The following is a 16377-nucleotide window of genomic DNA, read 5'->3' on the forward strand; positions in this document are numbered from 1 at the left end:
TAGTCAAAAAATCATAAAAATATTATTTATTTCATGAATTTTAATTAGGTTTAAAATAGTATGTTTTTAAGTGTTTTCTTAAATACTTTAAATATATATTGTCACTTTATTTTAACCTAGTCACTTTGTAAATAATTTTATGATAAAACCCTAATTGTTTAGGTCTTAATTAGTTAAAAGTCTTTATTTTTACCTTAATTAAGTTGACTTTTGTCAATTTTCAAAACTATTTTCAATCTCCGAATAAATCAAATGATTAGGGTTTTCAAACAACAAAACCTTGCATCATTCCAAATCATTTTTCAAATTGCTTTTACACCAGTACTGTAAAGTACTGGGCCTCTAATAGAGTGTAAGTCCCAAAAACCTTCTCTTCTTAGCTTGTTTTCAAAACTGTATTTTCAAAATCTTCTTTCTGTTTTCAAAACATTCTTCTGGTATTTGAAGGGCATTATTCCCGGTGAAACTCTTCAGATACCTATGTGACCTTTGTCCATCTTCACTTCTTCTGTTTTCAAAAAAACCATTAACTGTTTATCATATATATATTCAACTGTTATCAACAAAACAACAAAAATTACTGTTGAGGCTCTGTACATACTTCTTCAATGGCCTCCACTCCATCCAGGTTAGGCTTTACAAGCTTTCAATTTACAGTCTTTATTTAAATTACTGTCAAAATATAAATTGTGCATATATTAGTTTAGAACTACGTTTGAGTATAAACCCTAGGACAGTTAAACTATATATATATTTTAGGAATATGGCCTAGGATTGAGAATGTCTTCCCGGTGAAGGCTCTTTCCTAATTAGAGATCTGTAGTTCAAACCCCCAAGATGAATTATTCCCGGTGAAACATCTTGGTAAAAACCTTAGAATCCAAATAATAGGACACATCCACCCAAAGAGGAATTATTCCCGGTGAAACCTCTTACCCATTTGCTTAGAGCCAAAATAAGTTCAAAACTACATAGCTTTCTCTTGTGCTATAACAAGGACCCTCGATTAGCCTCCTCTTGGGCTTTGTACAAGGACCCACAGGCTTCTTAAAAGCATTTCCAGCTTCCTCTTGAGCTTGTATACAAGGACCCATCAGGTTTCTTATAAACATAGGAACAGGTCTTTAGTCACCTTTTAGCCTACCCTGGTAAGTTTCTTCCAATTTAAACCAGACTTTAAACTAGGGCTGGACAACGGTCGGTTTGGATTGGGCTCGGGCCGAATATGTCAAACCATTTGAAACCATGGATGAAATTGGGAGGCCCAATTCCGACTGAATTTGTAATCGGTTTAGTCGGATTCGGTTTAATCGGTTTGTCGGTTAAAATGGATCGGTTTAATCGGTTAACTAATATTTAATTTTTTTGGTTAAAAAGTCAGTATATAAATGTTATATGCACTTAATTTTTTTTAAAATATTACAATCTGCCTTCAAATAAGGTCCGAATTTCTTTTTACTGGTGTTGTTGGATGCACCTTGCATAAAACCACAACCACTATCACCATTATAGCAATATTCACTTCTCTATGAGTGCTTAGACTCCACTTTTCTACACTTCCATTTCACCTCTGATGAGGCTTCGGTGAATTCTGTTACTGTCAAAAATAATACTTGTTTCCTGCAGTACCAATATTTGAGAAGATTTTAACAAATCTATTAGTAAATTTGTATAATTATTTATCACATAAATATAATAAAAACTAAAATGGCAAAATTATATATTAAATATAATGAAATGTCTTACCCATTCTGTAAAAGGTCGAAGCTTGTTGGTTCCCAAAATGAGTTTCAAAAGTTTCAAAAAATTAGACTTGTGTTCTTGAGTCTCTAAGTGACTCAAAGCTACCATCTCCCTGCAAGCTAATTTCTCTTTGCTCCATCTTCTAGAATACAAAACACAATAAATTAGCAACATATTAAAAGTTATTATCCAATTCATGCTAGCAACATATTCAAGTTACTATCAAATTCATGCATACTTTATAACAACCATACAAGTAAGTAAATAAATTTAGATGAATTTAACATGTACAAGGGACTTAAAAAGAGGTCATGGATAGAAAGTATATGCTCTTTTAACATAAAGTGTGAAACTTGTTGAGATAAAAGCTACAAGTATAACCAGTCTTAAACAAACTTTATATAAGTTTAACCTCAACAAACTCAGCTTGCCTAGAGATCTAAGGAAATTGAAAAAGAATAACAGCATACAACACTAACATATAAAACCAAACCACTAACATAGAAAAAAATTGCATGTTGATTCAGAATCAGACCACAAATGTTGCTTCAGACCACGAATGTTTCTTCATAGAGAGAAGAAGAAAGAGAACAAGGAAGAGTGAATAAAACTTACATGGTTGATCAGTGGTGGCGGCGTGGTGGTTCTTCGTGGCGGCGTGAACTTGAGTTTGGGTGTTGTTTAGGGTTGATGAGATGAGAGAACAGCGTTGTGGCTGTGTTGATAAGATGGTAGTAGAGAAAACTTGAGTTGGGATTTTAATATTAGGTTAGGCCTGAGACATATACCCAGTCCACTCCACTGTTAACAAAAAAACTTACTATAACACTCAGCCGGTCGGATTCAGTTTTCACTGGGCTGAAAACAAAGATCCGAAACCGACCAACCCAAACCATGAGAACCCAATAAACAGCAAACCGGTAACCCGAAAATCCGACTCAGCCGACCCATTTCTTCGCGGGCCATATGGATTGGTCGGATTGGGCTGGTTCTGAATTTTTTGTCCAGCCCTACTTTAAACAAGCTAAGTTTGTCTCAATTTTGCATTGAGTACACCTTTTGGAATGAGAGACATGGACAGTCTCTGTCACCCTTATCTTCATCAATCTTCCTTAGCAGAGTCTAGGATCTATGTTTATTTTCTCCTCAGCATGTGTCAGCCTTCATCTTGGGCTTTAAACAAGAAGTCTCCATTAGATAATCTTTCTGCCATTCATGTTAACAAAATCCCTGGAAAGGGTTAGCTTCCACACATTCCTTCATGTTAATAAAAATCCCTGGAAAGGGTTAGCCTCCAAAGTCAATTAATAAATAAATAAATATTCATTTCTCTTAGGAGATAATTTCCCCAAAAAAAGAGTCAAAACCCCTGGAAAGGGTCAGCCTCCAAAAAACATGATAAAGTCAGTCTTTTACCAAATAATTTCTCCAGCTGAGTCAAAATCCCTAGAAAGGGTTAGCTTCCAAAGAAAAACAGTCTTTCAATAAATAAAATCTCCTCAGTAGAGTCAAAACCAACAAAAATAGTTAGCCTCAACCTTGGGCTTCATACAAGGCACCCAAACAATAAAACTCCCCTGTCAAGAGTCAGCCTCAACCTTGGGCATTGTACAAGGCAGATAATAGAGTCTCCCCAGTGAGTTCTTCATCATTCAGTAGCCACAACCTTGGGCTTTGTACAAGGCAGATAAACCATACTTTCATGTGTCAAAGATTCCTAACACCTAGGATCTTTTCCCTATAGAGTCATCCATACTCAGTTTATTTAAGAGTCTGCCACAACCTTGGGCTTTGTACAAGGCAGAAAATAATGTTTTCCCTAGCTAGAGTTAGCCACAACCTTGGGCTTTGTACAAGGCACATAAAATAGAGTCATTCATTCAATTATCCTCAACAGTTAGCCACAACCTTGGGCTTTGTACAAGGCACATAAATAGAGTCTCCCTAAGTAGAGTCAGCCTCAATTCTAGGCTTTGTACAGAACACAAAAATACCCTGTAATTAATCCCCAGTGGAGTCATCTCCCAGAGTCAATAATATTAATTAATCAATCAAAAAGCCTCAAGCTTGGGCCTCATACAAGCCAGCTAAAGTCAAATCTTTTATACAGTAGATAGACATAGCTTATCTCTATAGAGAGATATTTTTACTACTCTACCACATTCAAACAAACAAACATTTCATTTCAATTTTAATCAAGTCTCCCATTTAGGATTTTGAAAGGCATGAGCTGGCAGTAAAACCCAGACATGTGGTAACTTTCCCTAATTTGGATGAGCATCTTTCTTTCATTTAAGAGGCATTTGACTGGTATACTTGCACATACACAAGTAAGGTCCCCCTCTTGAATGAAATGAATTCAGTTATTCTGTCACTCCTTTAAATGTTTGTGGTAGAATAGTACTAATACCTCTCTGTAGAGATGATTTCATGTCTCTTTACTGTAAACAGAGATTTAATTCAAAGCTTCAACCTTGAGCTTTAAGCAAGGCACCAAAAATAAGTAATTTCCCTAGTTAGTTCCCCGAACTACATTAAGCTCTGACTTCCACTAGGGATATGTAGGCATGAGGTTCACAAGGAATCTCAGCGAGCTAATAAAATACCAAAAATAGTCAGTTTGTCTGTCTGTCTGTCTTTTAAAATCAATTCAATTCCTTCTCCTAATACAAAGGAGAAACTTTCCCAATCATTAGCAGCAAACACAATCACAATGACACAGAGAAGGTTCCTGTAGAGTACTACAGATATGTAGGGTGTTTAAACACTTCCCTATGTATAACCGACCTCCCGGACTCCAGAATTTCTAGTCTAGGTGAAATCCCCACACTTAGCAAACTCCTAGGGTTTAGTTGAGATCTTTTTTCCCCTTTCCTACTCGTAGGACAAATAAGAAAGTTCGTGTGATATCGTAGGAAGAACTGAAACAAAATTCATCCCACCACGGGCGCATTCTCCTTCCAAATTTCTCGTGAAGGGTTTAGCGTGCCGTCCTCCCAAGTGAAACGGGGAGGTAAAGAAAACGACCACCACAGTGGTTACCAGAGAGTACACCATCAACCTCCATAAACGCCTCCATGGATGCACATTTAAGAAGAAGGCTCCTAAAGCCATCAAGGAGATTAGGAAGTTTGCCCAAAAAGCAATGGGAACCAACGACGTTCGTGTTGACGTCAAGTTGAACAAGGCTATATGGAGCCAGGGTATTAGAAGTGTCCCAAGAAGAATCAGGGTACGCATTGCTCGCAAGAGAAACGATGATGAGGATGCTAAGGAAGAGCTCTATTCTCTTGTTACTGTTGTCGAAATCCCCAAGGAGGAGCTTAAAGGTTTGGGCACTAAGGTTATTGATGATGAAGATTAATGTGTTTTATTTTTGTTAAAGCAATTTTTGAGTTTAATTTTGTTCAGACATCGAGGATATGTTGTATGCCAACATTAATTTTCATTCTCTGTTTTAATTGTGTTTTGTTTGCCGTTCTTAGAAAGATTAAACATCTTATCTCTCTCTGTTCTATCTTATCTCTCTCAAAGCTCCCTCTCTCAATACTACTTTCTCTAAGAATTGCTATGGCTTCTAAGATGATCTGTTACATTTTTTTCTCGATGATTTGTGAATTTGGTTTTTACTCAAGGATGACAAATATCAAATGTTCTTGGACACTTTCAGAAAGATTTTTGAAGACTGTGGTGTCCGCGAAGAATTTGGGTAAGTTTTAACCTAGAACCCTAATTCATCTCACATTGGCCTGCAAAATAATTAGTTTTTTGTTCTAATAATATTGAGGTACAAAATTATAGGGGCGAAATTTGGTGGTTATGGATCAAGATTATGATGCTGATTGTGTTAACCCTGAAGAATAGGTAGTGATAATTCATCTATTGTTCTATTTGGTTTAAATTGTAGTATATCACTTGTTTTTCTCATCACTTGCTGACCTTGATATGCAGGCCTGCTATACAGATTCCCTGTGCAAGCACACTCCTATATTTACATCTTGACATCAGATTCAGGTATCTTAATGAAACTTTTTTTAGTGGTTGGCTTTTGAATCTGATAGAGGAAATGTCATGAAGATATTAACATTTAAAACGCCCCACATGAAATGCCAAAATCCATAAAAAGAGGTACACGAATCAGTTACGGGAAACTTCATCCTTCACTGCATTTCTCAATTCTTTTTTGTCTTCCTCAAACTCTAAAGAGGATGCAAACTCAAATGGACAGAAGAATGGTGATAAAGGTAAGAATAACCCTTTACCTGATTCATCTATGAAGGATAATGGTGGGAAGAAAAGTTTGTTTACTAGAAGTAAGCAATCAGTTGGTAGTGTTATTCACCGAGCTGCCAGAATTGGTGGTTATCACCATCAGGATCGAAAGGATAATAATCTTGAAGTGAAACATCAAGATAGGAGGAAAGAATCACTGCTTGTGGTTGAATCCTTGTCTGTGTCTTTGGATGATTTGCCACGAATTTCTGAACCTTCGGTTATTGTTTCTGAAAGTATAAGGAATGTTCTCTATGCTTCTCTTCCACCTCTTATGCACGGAAGGAAATGGTCGTTGCTATACAAGTAGGTATCTGAAGATAAGGATTCAGTGCTGTCTATGATGACTTATTTAATTGATATGATAATTTCATTTATCAATTTCAATGCATTTTATGCAGCACTTGAAGGAATGGTATATCACTTTCAACTCTTTACCGAAGAAGCGCGTTATGGCCTCGATTGAGTTTGATGGTACAACTTAATTATCCTAAAGTTTATGCTGTCTAGTTTTAAGGCCATATCTTGATAATTCCAATTCTTCAATATGGATTGGCTCATTCTTCTTTTCTTTTCTGAATTATCATTGATATGTTCATCTTTCTGTTCTTTAAGCTGTTAGGCCAACAGATCCTTATAAGATCTTGTACTTGATTACATTGTCTCCAGGAATGTTTGGTTTGATTTGGTTAATATTTGCATATGATGTTAATATTAGGAGCATAAAACTAACTATATCTGATGGCTTTTATGCAGCTGTCTTAAGTGATGCAAGCTGATACAAATAGTAATAATCTGCCTTATACTCAACAGATGAAAATTAATGAAAATTAATGTGCCTGTTTTGATTGTTACTACCAAGTATAGCTACTTTTATTTTTTACTAACTGTACAAAAAAATGTAATTATTATTGTAATAATGATCGTGTAGTACAAATTTAATAAAATAATACAAATATTATACCATAATTAGTTTAAAATTTAATACCAATTAATATATTTTAATAAAAATTTTAATACAATTATTGTTATGAATTTTTTGTATTAATCAACAACTTATAACTGACATATATATTTTTCGTCTTTTTAAATCAATGACACCGATTTTTTTTATTAATTATTTTAATTGAATTTGGATCAAAAATATTTCTTTACGCGTATATTTAAAAGATTAAACATATATTTTAATTCTATCATATAATATATTAAATCTTAAATTAAAAATAATTATTTAATATAGTTGATAAATTCTATAATATTACATGTTTGACCTTTTATACACTAAAATTAACTCAAAAAAACATTAATTTCATTTTAAAAGCAAGAATTTTCTTATATAGTATTTTATTTTGAAAACCAAGAATTTTGAAAATTATTTATTAAAAACTATTTATTTACTACCAAAATGATTAGAATAATTATTATGATAATGAATAATAAAAAATTGAATGCCAATGAAATTAATCAAATTGATTGACATTTATTAGATACCATAAAATAATAGAATGAAAAGTTCTATAACGGTAGAATTAAAAATAATGAAAATATTTGAGATTATCATCTATTATTAACAACTAAAACAAATTTTATAATTATTATTCATATAATTTAACATTTAATATTATCATCGATTCAAAAATAGTATAATAAAAATTAATTGAATAATTTAACATTATTGTTTATTTATATAAATATTAAAATACCTTGGAAGTTGATAAAAATAGGTTCTATATTTAAATAGTATATTTATATTTGATAGGATGCATCTATAAGACCGCAATGTCTTTATAATTCTTTTTAATTATATTTTTTTAATCAATAACATAACATCTACTGTATTGTAAATATATTTTGTTGATTGAAAAATATCAAAGTTTTTCTGTATTTGAAAAATAACACACTTTTTATAATTAAATTAAAATTAAAATAATATTTATCTAAAAATTAAATACTATCTGTTTTTTTTACCGAATTAAATACTATCTTAAATACAAATTAACAATTATTTATTATAATTTTAATAAAATTTTGCTTTTAATTGAAAATAAAGTTTTATAATGATTATGAATGAATTAATATGTTTAAAAACATATAATTTAATACATTATTAACAATTAAAACAAATTTTATAATTATTGTTCATATAATTTAATACTTAATATTATCATCAATTCAAAAATAGTATAATAAAAATTAATTGAATAATTTAACATTATTGTTAATTTACATAAATATTAAAATACCTTGGAAGTTAATAAAAATAGGTTTTAAATTTAAATAGTATATTTATCTTTATATTTGATAGGATGCATCTATATAAGACCGCAATATCATTGTAATTCTTTTTAATTATTTTTTTAATCAATAACATAACATCTATTGTATTGTAAATATATTTTGTTGATTGAAAAATATCACAGTTTTTCCATATTTGAAAAATAACACACTTTTTCTTATAATTAAATTAAAATAAAAATAATATTAATCTAAAAATTAAATACTATCTGTTTTTTACCGAATGAAATACTATCTTAAATACAAATTAACTATTATTTATTGTAATCTTAATAAAATTTTGCTTTTAATTGAAAACAAAGTTTTATAATGATTATGAATGAATTAATATGTTTAAAAATTTATAAATATAATAAATTGATTTAAAATATTATTAATAAAAATGTAAAATAAAATAATCATATTTGTAAGAGAAATAGCGTGGAATTAATTATTGTTAATAGCACAATAAATATAGGTCAAATTATTTAATATTTATTTATTTAATAGTAATAAATATATGTCTTATATTTAATTATGTTTATGAACACAAATAAAGAAGAAAAGAGAAGATGTGAGAGATGGAGAGAGAGGAGAATGTGTAAGGGAAGGTAGTGATATTGTGTGTGATAGTGCATTGGTTGATAGTGTAGACACCTAATCTAATCCTATTTTAATGATCCTTGTTCATTTGAGCCCAAAATAAAAAAAAAAAATTAGTCTCTCACGTGAGAGACCTACGAGGGTCTCCCACCTTAGACGCGCCGTAGTTCAGTTACGATAGATCGAAACTTGATTTTTTCCCCTAATTTCAGTGCTACTTCCCATTTGACCAACTTATTATTGGTGTAAAACCACCGCTTTGTTTTCCATGATTTGCTTTAATTTAAATGTTTGTCATAAATTACAGGTAACTCCCAATTTCAGTACAAAACATAGTACAAATCCTAGGAACTAGTTTTAATCTAGTACTTCAATTATTATTATTCAGCTATGCTATGTTTACATAAAATTTTTACACCGTATGTATTACACCGTATATATATGTCATTATTATTATTATTTTTTTTTTGACATTGTGGTTCATTGACTGACAAATGTAAAATACTTTGATCTCTTTAATATTGTGTTTCATTTTGATCTCTCCGCTGACTATCCAATTACAGTGTTTGATCCATTTTCGGTGGCTTAAGAAAATCAAAAACCAATCACTTCTTCACCGATCTCTTCTGTTGATGGGTGAAGCAAGTGACGATTCCACTTCCACCAAACCCAATCCAAAACTAACCTTATTCCCTCTCATCGCTCTCATCTTCTACGAAGTCTCCGGTGGTCCTTTCGGAATCGAAGATTCCATCAAAGCCGGCGCCGGTCCTCTTCTCTCCCTCCTCGGTTTCTTACTTTTCCCTCTCATTTGGAGCATTCCCGAAGCTCTCGTCACCGCCGAACTCGCCACAACCTTCCCTCACAACGGCGGTTATGTCCTTTGGATTTCATCAGCTTTTGGTCCCTTTTGGGGCTTCCAAGAAGGCTTCTGGAAATGGTTCAGTGGCGTCATGGATAACGCTCTTTACCCTGTTTTGTTTCTCGATTACTTGAAGCATTCTTTTCCGGTTTTTAACTTAATGGTAGCGAGAATTCCTGCTCTTTTGGGAATCACTTTTTTGCTTACTTATTTGAATTACAGAGGTCTTCACATTGTTGGTTTCACTGCTGTTTTGTTGGCTGTTTTCTCGCTTTCGCCGTTTGTTGTTATGGCGATTCTTTCTGTTCCGAAGATTAGGCCGAGGCGATGGTTTGTTGTGGATTTTAACAAAGTGAATTGGCGTGGTTACTTTAATAACATGTTCTGGAATTTGAATTATTGGGATAAGGCTAGTACTCTTGCAGGGGAGGTTGAAAATCCGAGTAAGACGTTTCCGAAAGCGCTTTTTGGAGGGTTGGTTTTGGTGATATGTTCGTATTTGATTCCGCTGCTTGCGGGGACTGGTGCTTTGAGTTCGTCTCCGAGTGAATGGGCTGATGGTTATTTTGCTGAAGTGGGGATGTTGATTGGTGGATTTTGGCTTAAATTATGGATTCAAGCCGCGGCTGCCATGTCTAATCTCGGTTTGTTTGAAGCGGAAATGAGTAGTGATGCTTTTCAGCTTCTAGGGATGAGCAAATTGGGATTGCTTCCAGCTGTTTTCGCGTCAAGGTGAGCATTGTTTTTTATTCGAACAGGATTGTATAAAAGCAACAAGGTTGTTATCTGTTTTGTAGTGTCTTTAGTACCTACAATTTCGAGTTTTAAATGAATGCTGAATGAATATTTTCGATATTGTTACTATCAATCGTGTAAATGTAGAAGTTACAACTAGCTAACATTGATGTGGTACAATATACTTTCTAGGTCTAAGTATGGAACACCGACTGTTAGCATTTTGTTCTCTGCTACTGGAGTTATCTTCTTGTCATGGATGAGCTTTCAGCAAATACTAGAGTTTCTCAATTTCTTATATGCTATAGGAATGCTTCTTGAATTTGCAGCTTTTATAACATTGAGATTGAAGAAGCCAAATCTTTGCAGACCTTATAGAGTTCCGTTGCAAACATTTTGGGCAGCCATGCTTTGTTTGCCTCCTTCTTTGTTGCTTATACTTGTTATGTGCTTGGCGTCTTTGAGAACGTTGTTTGTGAGTGGAGCAGTACTACTCGTCGGATTTATATTGTACCCTATCTTGATTCAAGCCAAGGATAAAAATTGGTTACTTTTTGAAGCTGAACAACTTTCATCACCTTCCAATTGTTGGCAGGAATGTATTCCAATTGTTTCAGAATCGGTTGATCATGAAAACAAGGATGCTGAGCTTCTTGTGAGCTCACCATTGCCTATTGTGGAAGAAGAATTGTTGTTAATACCAAGTGTTTCTAACCCAAGCTAGCATCTTCCCTTGACATATCTTTTGTGTGGACTATTGACATAAGATTGTTACATATTTTGTTGAGGTAGCAAGAAATGAATATGGTTTTTGAATATGCTGTTGATTAGAGTATCCAGAGGGGCCAGGGAAAAATAAATGTTCAAAGTGCAGTGGTTCTACTTGTAGGATGGCTGAAACTTGAAAGGTGAACTGTGTGACCAAATCTTCTACATTGTAACTTGCATATACTTTACATTTGTTATTAATTACTTCTTATTATCAATTTTATAGAATTTTAGTTCAAAGAAAATAGTTAAAACTTGTTTCTGCATTCGGTTCAACTCATGGTGTCTCTGCAATTGTGTACATTTCCAAAACACACTTGATTGTTTGGAGATTTGATTTTGATTCACGTTTACTATTAAAAGAAATTTCACACCATTCTCAATTGTACATTGTAGCATTTTTTTTAAGCATCATTTTTAAAGCTGTATCTTATTTTGTATCAAGATGGTGCTTGATTATACAAATATTTGCCTAAAAAAAGATAATGCAAAAAATCGTTGATTATTAATAAAAAGATGCAGTCATGATTTATAGTGTCCTCACCCAACTGCTGTTTCTTGTATTACTAGTAAACAAATAGTGGACAGTATATTCCAAAAAGGTAGAGGTTCATATAAGTAACCAGATAAAACTACACAACTACTTTTTTTAATATGAGCACATTGAAACTACAGTAACGTAAACTCAGAAGAATGCTGTGCAGGAACAAATTCACACTGCATTAAATTAAGGTACAGGATTTGTCATAAATGAATACTGTGTCCAAATAACTTGTCTTGTGCTGGAACATGAATTCAGCCAAACTTCCAATGGACAGCCAAATTAAACAGAAGAATTAGGCATCAAACCACTATATATATAAAAACGAATAAATTACTAGAAAGACGTTTACTTGAAATCAACATGATCCTAGTCTTGCTATGCAGCCTAGAACCAGAGAGACGGATGCTAATATCATCTTATTTACTACTATTACATATATTTTGACATACATGTGTCTCTTAGGTTCATTTTGTAGCAATCATACATCTCTGATAGTACTAACTACCCGTGTAAAGAAGCCTCTTCATAGCAATCTGAGGAGGCCACTCGTTGAATTCTTCGATCTTTCTTAGCATCCAAAGTCATAAGGAACCAGTCCTTTCAGTTCTGGGCCGTTGAGTGCGTTATTTTCAAAACTGAAACATGAGTAGCAGACATGTATTTACTTCAGTTTCAAATGTTATGAATATACAAGTTTGAGCAACTTTTGTACAAGGCGAGATACTTTGCAAAAGTATTTATGTATCTCATCTTTAAAGATTTTGATCCAAATCAATTATCATCTCATGCATATAGAAGAACATGGTCATTCAATCTTAGTTGAGTAGTAAGCGTGATTCAAACGAGACCTACTAACATGCTTGATAACGATAAGCTAATAGTTTCAGAGAATGATGCATGCAGTTGTATATCAAGTGAAGATGCTTGATGTTTTCAGCAGGGTTCATGTTGGAATTAATTCAACAGATGATTTTCAGAACCATGGCGTTGTGTATGAATGATGGTAACAGATCTTTGTTTTTATTCTACTAACTGAAACTACAATTTACATGCTCGCTGTAAATATGAGGAACTGTATCATATGTTCTGAAGATTTACATGTTTCTTTACAGGCCATTGGACTTGGTGGACATGAACAAGACTAACAATTAGGAAAAAGATTTAGTGTATTACCTTTCTGCTGGGAAAGATCCAAAGTTGCCATCTACTGGTATTGTTCCACAGAGGTTATTATTAGAAACATCACTGCAAAATCACAATCAAGTTTCAAATTAGCTGATAAATGAAAATTGAACTGGGATTTTCTCCATTCCAGAACATGAAAAAGAGAAGAAAAAAAGGCATTGAAATATACTCACAGAATTTTGAGATTTTTAAGATGAGTAAGTTCTCTTGGGATAGGTCCTGTGAGCTTATTGTTGTTTAACCTCCTACAATACAACAAAATAGAATGAGATTCACACATGATTAAACTCATGTACAAATTTTTGTTGAATCAATCACCATACATGAACATAAAGAGACTTACAGGAATTTAATTGCCTTCAAGTTGCTAAAGGACTTTGGGATATTCCCTTCAAATTTATTATTATACAAATCCATACTTATCAGATTCTTCAAATTACCAAGTTCCTCAGGAATTTTTCCATTAAAATTATTATTATATAACTCCCTGCAAACATAATAAACATTTTCATTCAGAAAACTCTACTAGTACTACTAGTTCGGTAATAATTGGTAACAAAAGAATTGTAGCTTACAAGTATTGAAGATGGGTTAATTGAGCTAGTTCAGGTCCCAAAGAACCAGAGATGTTAGAATTACCCAAGTCTCTGAAAGAATAAACAAGAGATTAGAAGAGTAATAATAATAAGTAAGAAAAGGATGGATCTGAAGAGAATGTTACAGGCGAATAACGTGGTTGTTGGAGTCGCAGGTAACATGGAACCAAGTGCATGAGTTAACAAGAGTTGGGTCCCAGCTTTGAAGAACGTTGTTGGGATCAGAAAGTCTGGTTCTCAAAGCGTGGAGAGCGTTTCCTTCGGAATTTGTTGAGAGAGATGGGAGAGGAGATTGAAGGAGAAGGATGAGAAATATTGCAGAGAGAGAAATTGAAGGAGACATAGTGGTTGTTTGTTCGAGTGAGAAGAGAAAAGCGAAGTAAAAAGAAGAAGAAGAAGGAAGACGTTATAGAGAGAGAGAGAGAGAGAGAGAGAGAGAGAGAGAGAGAGAGAGAGAAGTCAAAAGAGATGGGCTGAATAAATGAAACTGAAATGGTTGAAACAAGATATTGACTTGACTAGATGATCAGAAAAAACCAACTAAATCCAAATTGCCAATTACTCCAACTTCTTCCTCGGGACTCACGCGTTTCCTCCACTGTGTATGGTGTGGCCCCACCATCATAATTCTTCATTTCACATTAAATAAATCTACACTTAAATCAATACTATTTTTAAAAAAGTCATTTTGCAATTACTTTGAGGGTTTTGATTCTTTTAAAATACGAAAATTTCTCACCCCGCCCGACGCACTATCGAATTGACAAATTTGTCCTCATGTTTTTCGTAGGTGGATTTTTGAAAATATCTTCTTTTTTTTGTTTAAGTTTACTTTGTTCCGTAGATGCACCTACGGAAGTATTCTATGGATCCATCTACGGAAGCAGACAAGAACAGAAGCATTTTGAACTATAAAAGACCCATGCATTGATTAATCGACATTACAACGAAATTTCCAACAGAAAATTAAGAAAACTAAGAGATCTAAGAAATTATAACAGTTAAAACAATGTCATATGTTCCATGCATGATTTGAATGCAATCCTTGTCGTATTTGACTTCATCCCACCAACGTTCCTTTTCTTCGATCACAGAAGAGGTCCTTGTTCTAAGCCTCTGGATCCTTTTGATGACTTCGTCGGGTTTGTACTCCCTCTCAAAAAAGACATGATAGTCCTCTTGAGTTGCTCGAACGAATGGATATTCCAAAACTTAATCGGCATGGGGGATTTGACGAGAGAGAAAATGACATGCCATTCCTGCATGCGATATTTCGGTTCAGAATCCGGGCGCTTGGATGATATTCGGTGCCATGAATCTGGCCTTATGCGAGACATTTTTGTGTTTGTGTTTAGGGTTTGTGTTTGTGTTTGTGTGTAATGCAAACCTAGAAACCCCAAATTTATAGAAGCCTTTGGAGACTATGGACCAGACAAACTCTCTTGCAGAAAATTCCGTAGATATATCTACGGAAGGGTTTTAAAATTCCTCTTTCCATAGATGCATCTACGGTAAACACCCATAATTTTTCAAATTAGCACCTTCTGTAGATGCATCTACGGTAAACACCCATAATTTTTCAAATTAGCACCTTCCCTAGATGCATCTACGAAAGTTTCCCTGTTTGTTTTTTCAATAGAAGCAATGCAGTAGCTAGCAGTAGTGAGAAAAAAGAAAAATGCATAAACACATAAACACATAAAGTAAGACTTGGCAAAAAAGGATTATATTGCAATGTTATAGAGTGTATATATTACACTTTGAAACTACATAAATACATCAAAAGAGCTATCGCCAGCTAAATCTATTGGAGGTTCTAATCTTGACTTTTCGGCATTTGATTCCTTCTCGGTTTTGTTCAATCTTTCAAAACCGTGCATCCTATTTAGACTCTTCTAGCTCCCTTTGATTTGTCGCACCAAAAAGTTTGAGTCTTGGAGTGATATAAGGTATTGATGAAGTAGGGTTTTTAGGGTGTGGAGTATGTGGTGTTTGGAGAAATGAAACAATGGAGGGAGTGATCATACTGGTTCAAACTATATCAGACACTTCCGTAGATGCATCTACGGAAGGATGTGGCGCTAAGCCTTTCTGCAGGTGCATGAACTGATTTTATGTGTATTTTCTCCCAATATATACTAGTTTATTACGCTTCCATAGATGCATCTACGGATGAAATCAAATTTTTTCAAAATATGGGGTGCTTTCGGAGACCCATCTACGAAAGTTGGGGGCACAAATGAAAATTACTGTGGTGTATAAGAGGTCCATGGGGTTGGTTGAGAAATTTTCTAAAATAAAATTGATGTTCCTTTTAAAATTAATTCTATTTAAAGGTAGAATTTATATCTTTTAAGTTTAATATAGAAGACAAAGACAATGGATCTGTTTGGTAAAAATAATTGTTGATTGATAAGCTAGTTGATAGCTTATAGCTTATGACTGATGACTGATGACTGATGACTGATGGCTTATAGCTTATAGCTTACAGCAAATGGTTGAGACTGATAGCTTATAAGCTAATTGAAGTGTTTCGTAAAATTATCGGTTCAATTAACTTATAAATGTAAAATGACATAAAAGATATTTAATATATAATTATTTATTTTAAATTAAATAAATTATAAAGGTAAAAAATGAATTTTAATTAAAATAATAAGGATAAAAAGGAAGAAAAAATAATAAGCTATAAGACATAAGATAAAACGCTATTTGAAATAGCGTCTGGAAAATAAGCTATGAGTTAGTAAAATAAGCTATAAGCTCGTGATTAAAAGACCGTTACCAAACGGGTC

General features: G+C 33.4%; 3 protein-coding genes and 1 long non-coding RNA gene across 4 annotated transcripts; 2 read left to right on the forward strand and 2 right to left on the reverse strand.

Moving 5' to 3' along the window:
* Positions 1–1442: 1442 nt before the first annotated feature.
* LOC131652657 (uncharacterized) lies at positions 1443–2720 on the reverse strand. The gene is made up of 3 exons (XR_009298750.1): positions 2359–2720; positions 1747–1885; positions 1443–1620 (listed from the first exon to the last, which is right to left on the reverse strand). It is a non-coding gene; the product is annotated as an uncharacterized LOC131652657 (long non-coding RNA).
* Positions 2721–4768: 2048 nt separating this feature from the next.
* Positions 4769–5242, forward strand: LOC131650422 (large ribosomal subunit protein eL31; the record flags this gene model as incomplete). Its single annotated transcript, XM_058920132.1, has 1 exon — positions 4769–5242. A coding segment is annotated over one exon (339 nt), but the record flags the coding sequence as incomplete, so codon positions are not given.
* Positions 5243–9364: 4122 nt separating this feature from the next.
* LOC131652655 (probable polyamine transporter At3g19553) lies at positions 9365–13178 on the forward strand. The gene is made up of 3 exons (XM_058922586.1): positions 9365–10486; positions 10682–12804; positions 12914–13178. The coding sequence occupies exons 1-2, from the start codon at positions 9525–9527 to the stop codon at positions 11211–11213; spliced, it is 1494 nt and encodes a 497-aa protein (XP_058778569.1). The 5' UTR covers positions 9365–9524; the 3' UTR covers positions 11214–12804; positions 12914–13178.
* Positions 12094–14033, reverse strand: LOC131652656 (leucine-rich repeat protein 2-like). Its single transcript, XM_058922587.1, has 6 exons — positions 13708–14033; positions 13562–13633; positions 13330–13473; positions 13160–13231; positions 12975–13046; positions 12094–12436 (listed from the first exon to the last, which is right to left on the reverse strand). Exons 1-6 carry the CDS (start codon positions 13923–13925, stop codon positions 12370–12372), a joined length of 645 nt encoding a protein of 214 aa, XP_058778570.1. The 5' UTR covers positions 13926–14033; the 3' UTR covers positions 12094–12369.
* Between the last annotated feature and the right edge of the window lie 2344 nt (positions 14034–16377).

This window comes from Vicia villosa, linkage group LG2, assembly GCF_029867415.1.
Source record: "Vicia villosa cultivar HV-30 ecotype Madison, WI linkage group LG2, Vvil1.0, whole genome shotgun sequence".
Taxonomy (NCBI): Eukaryota; Viridiplantae; Streptophyta; class Magnoliopsida; order Fabales; family Fabaceae; genus Vicia; species Vicia villosa.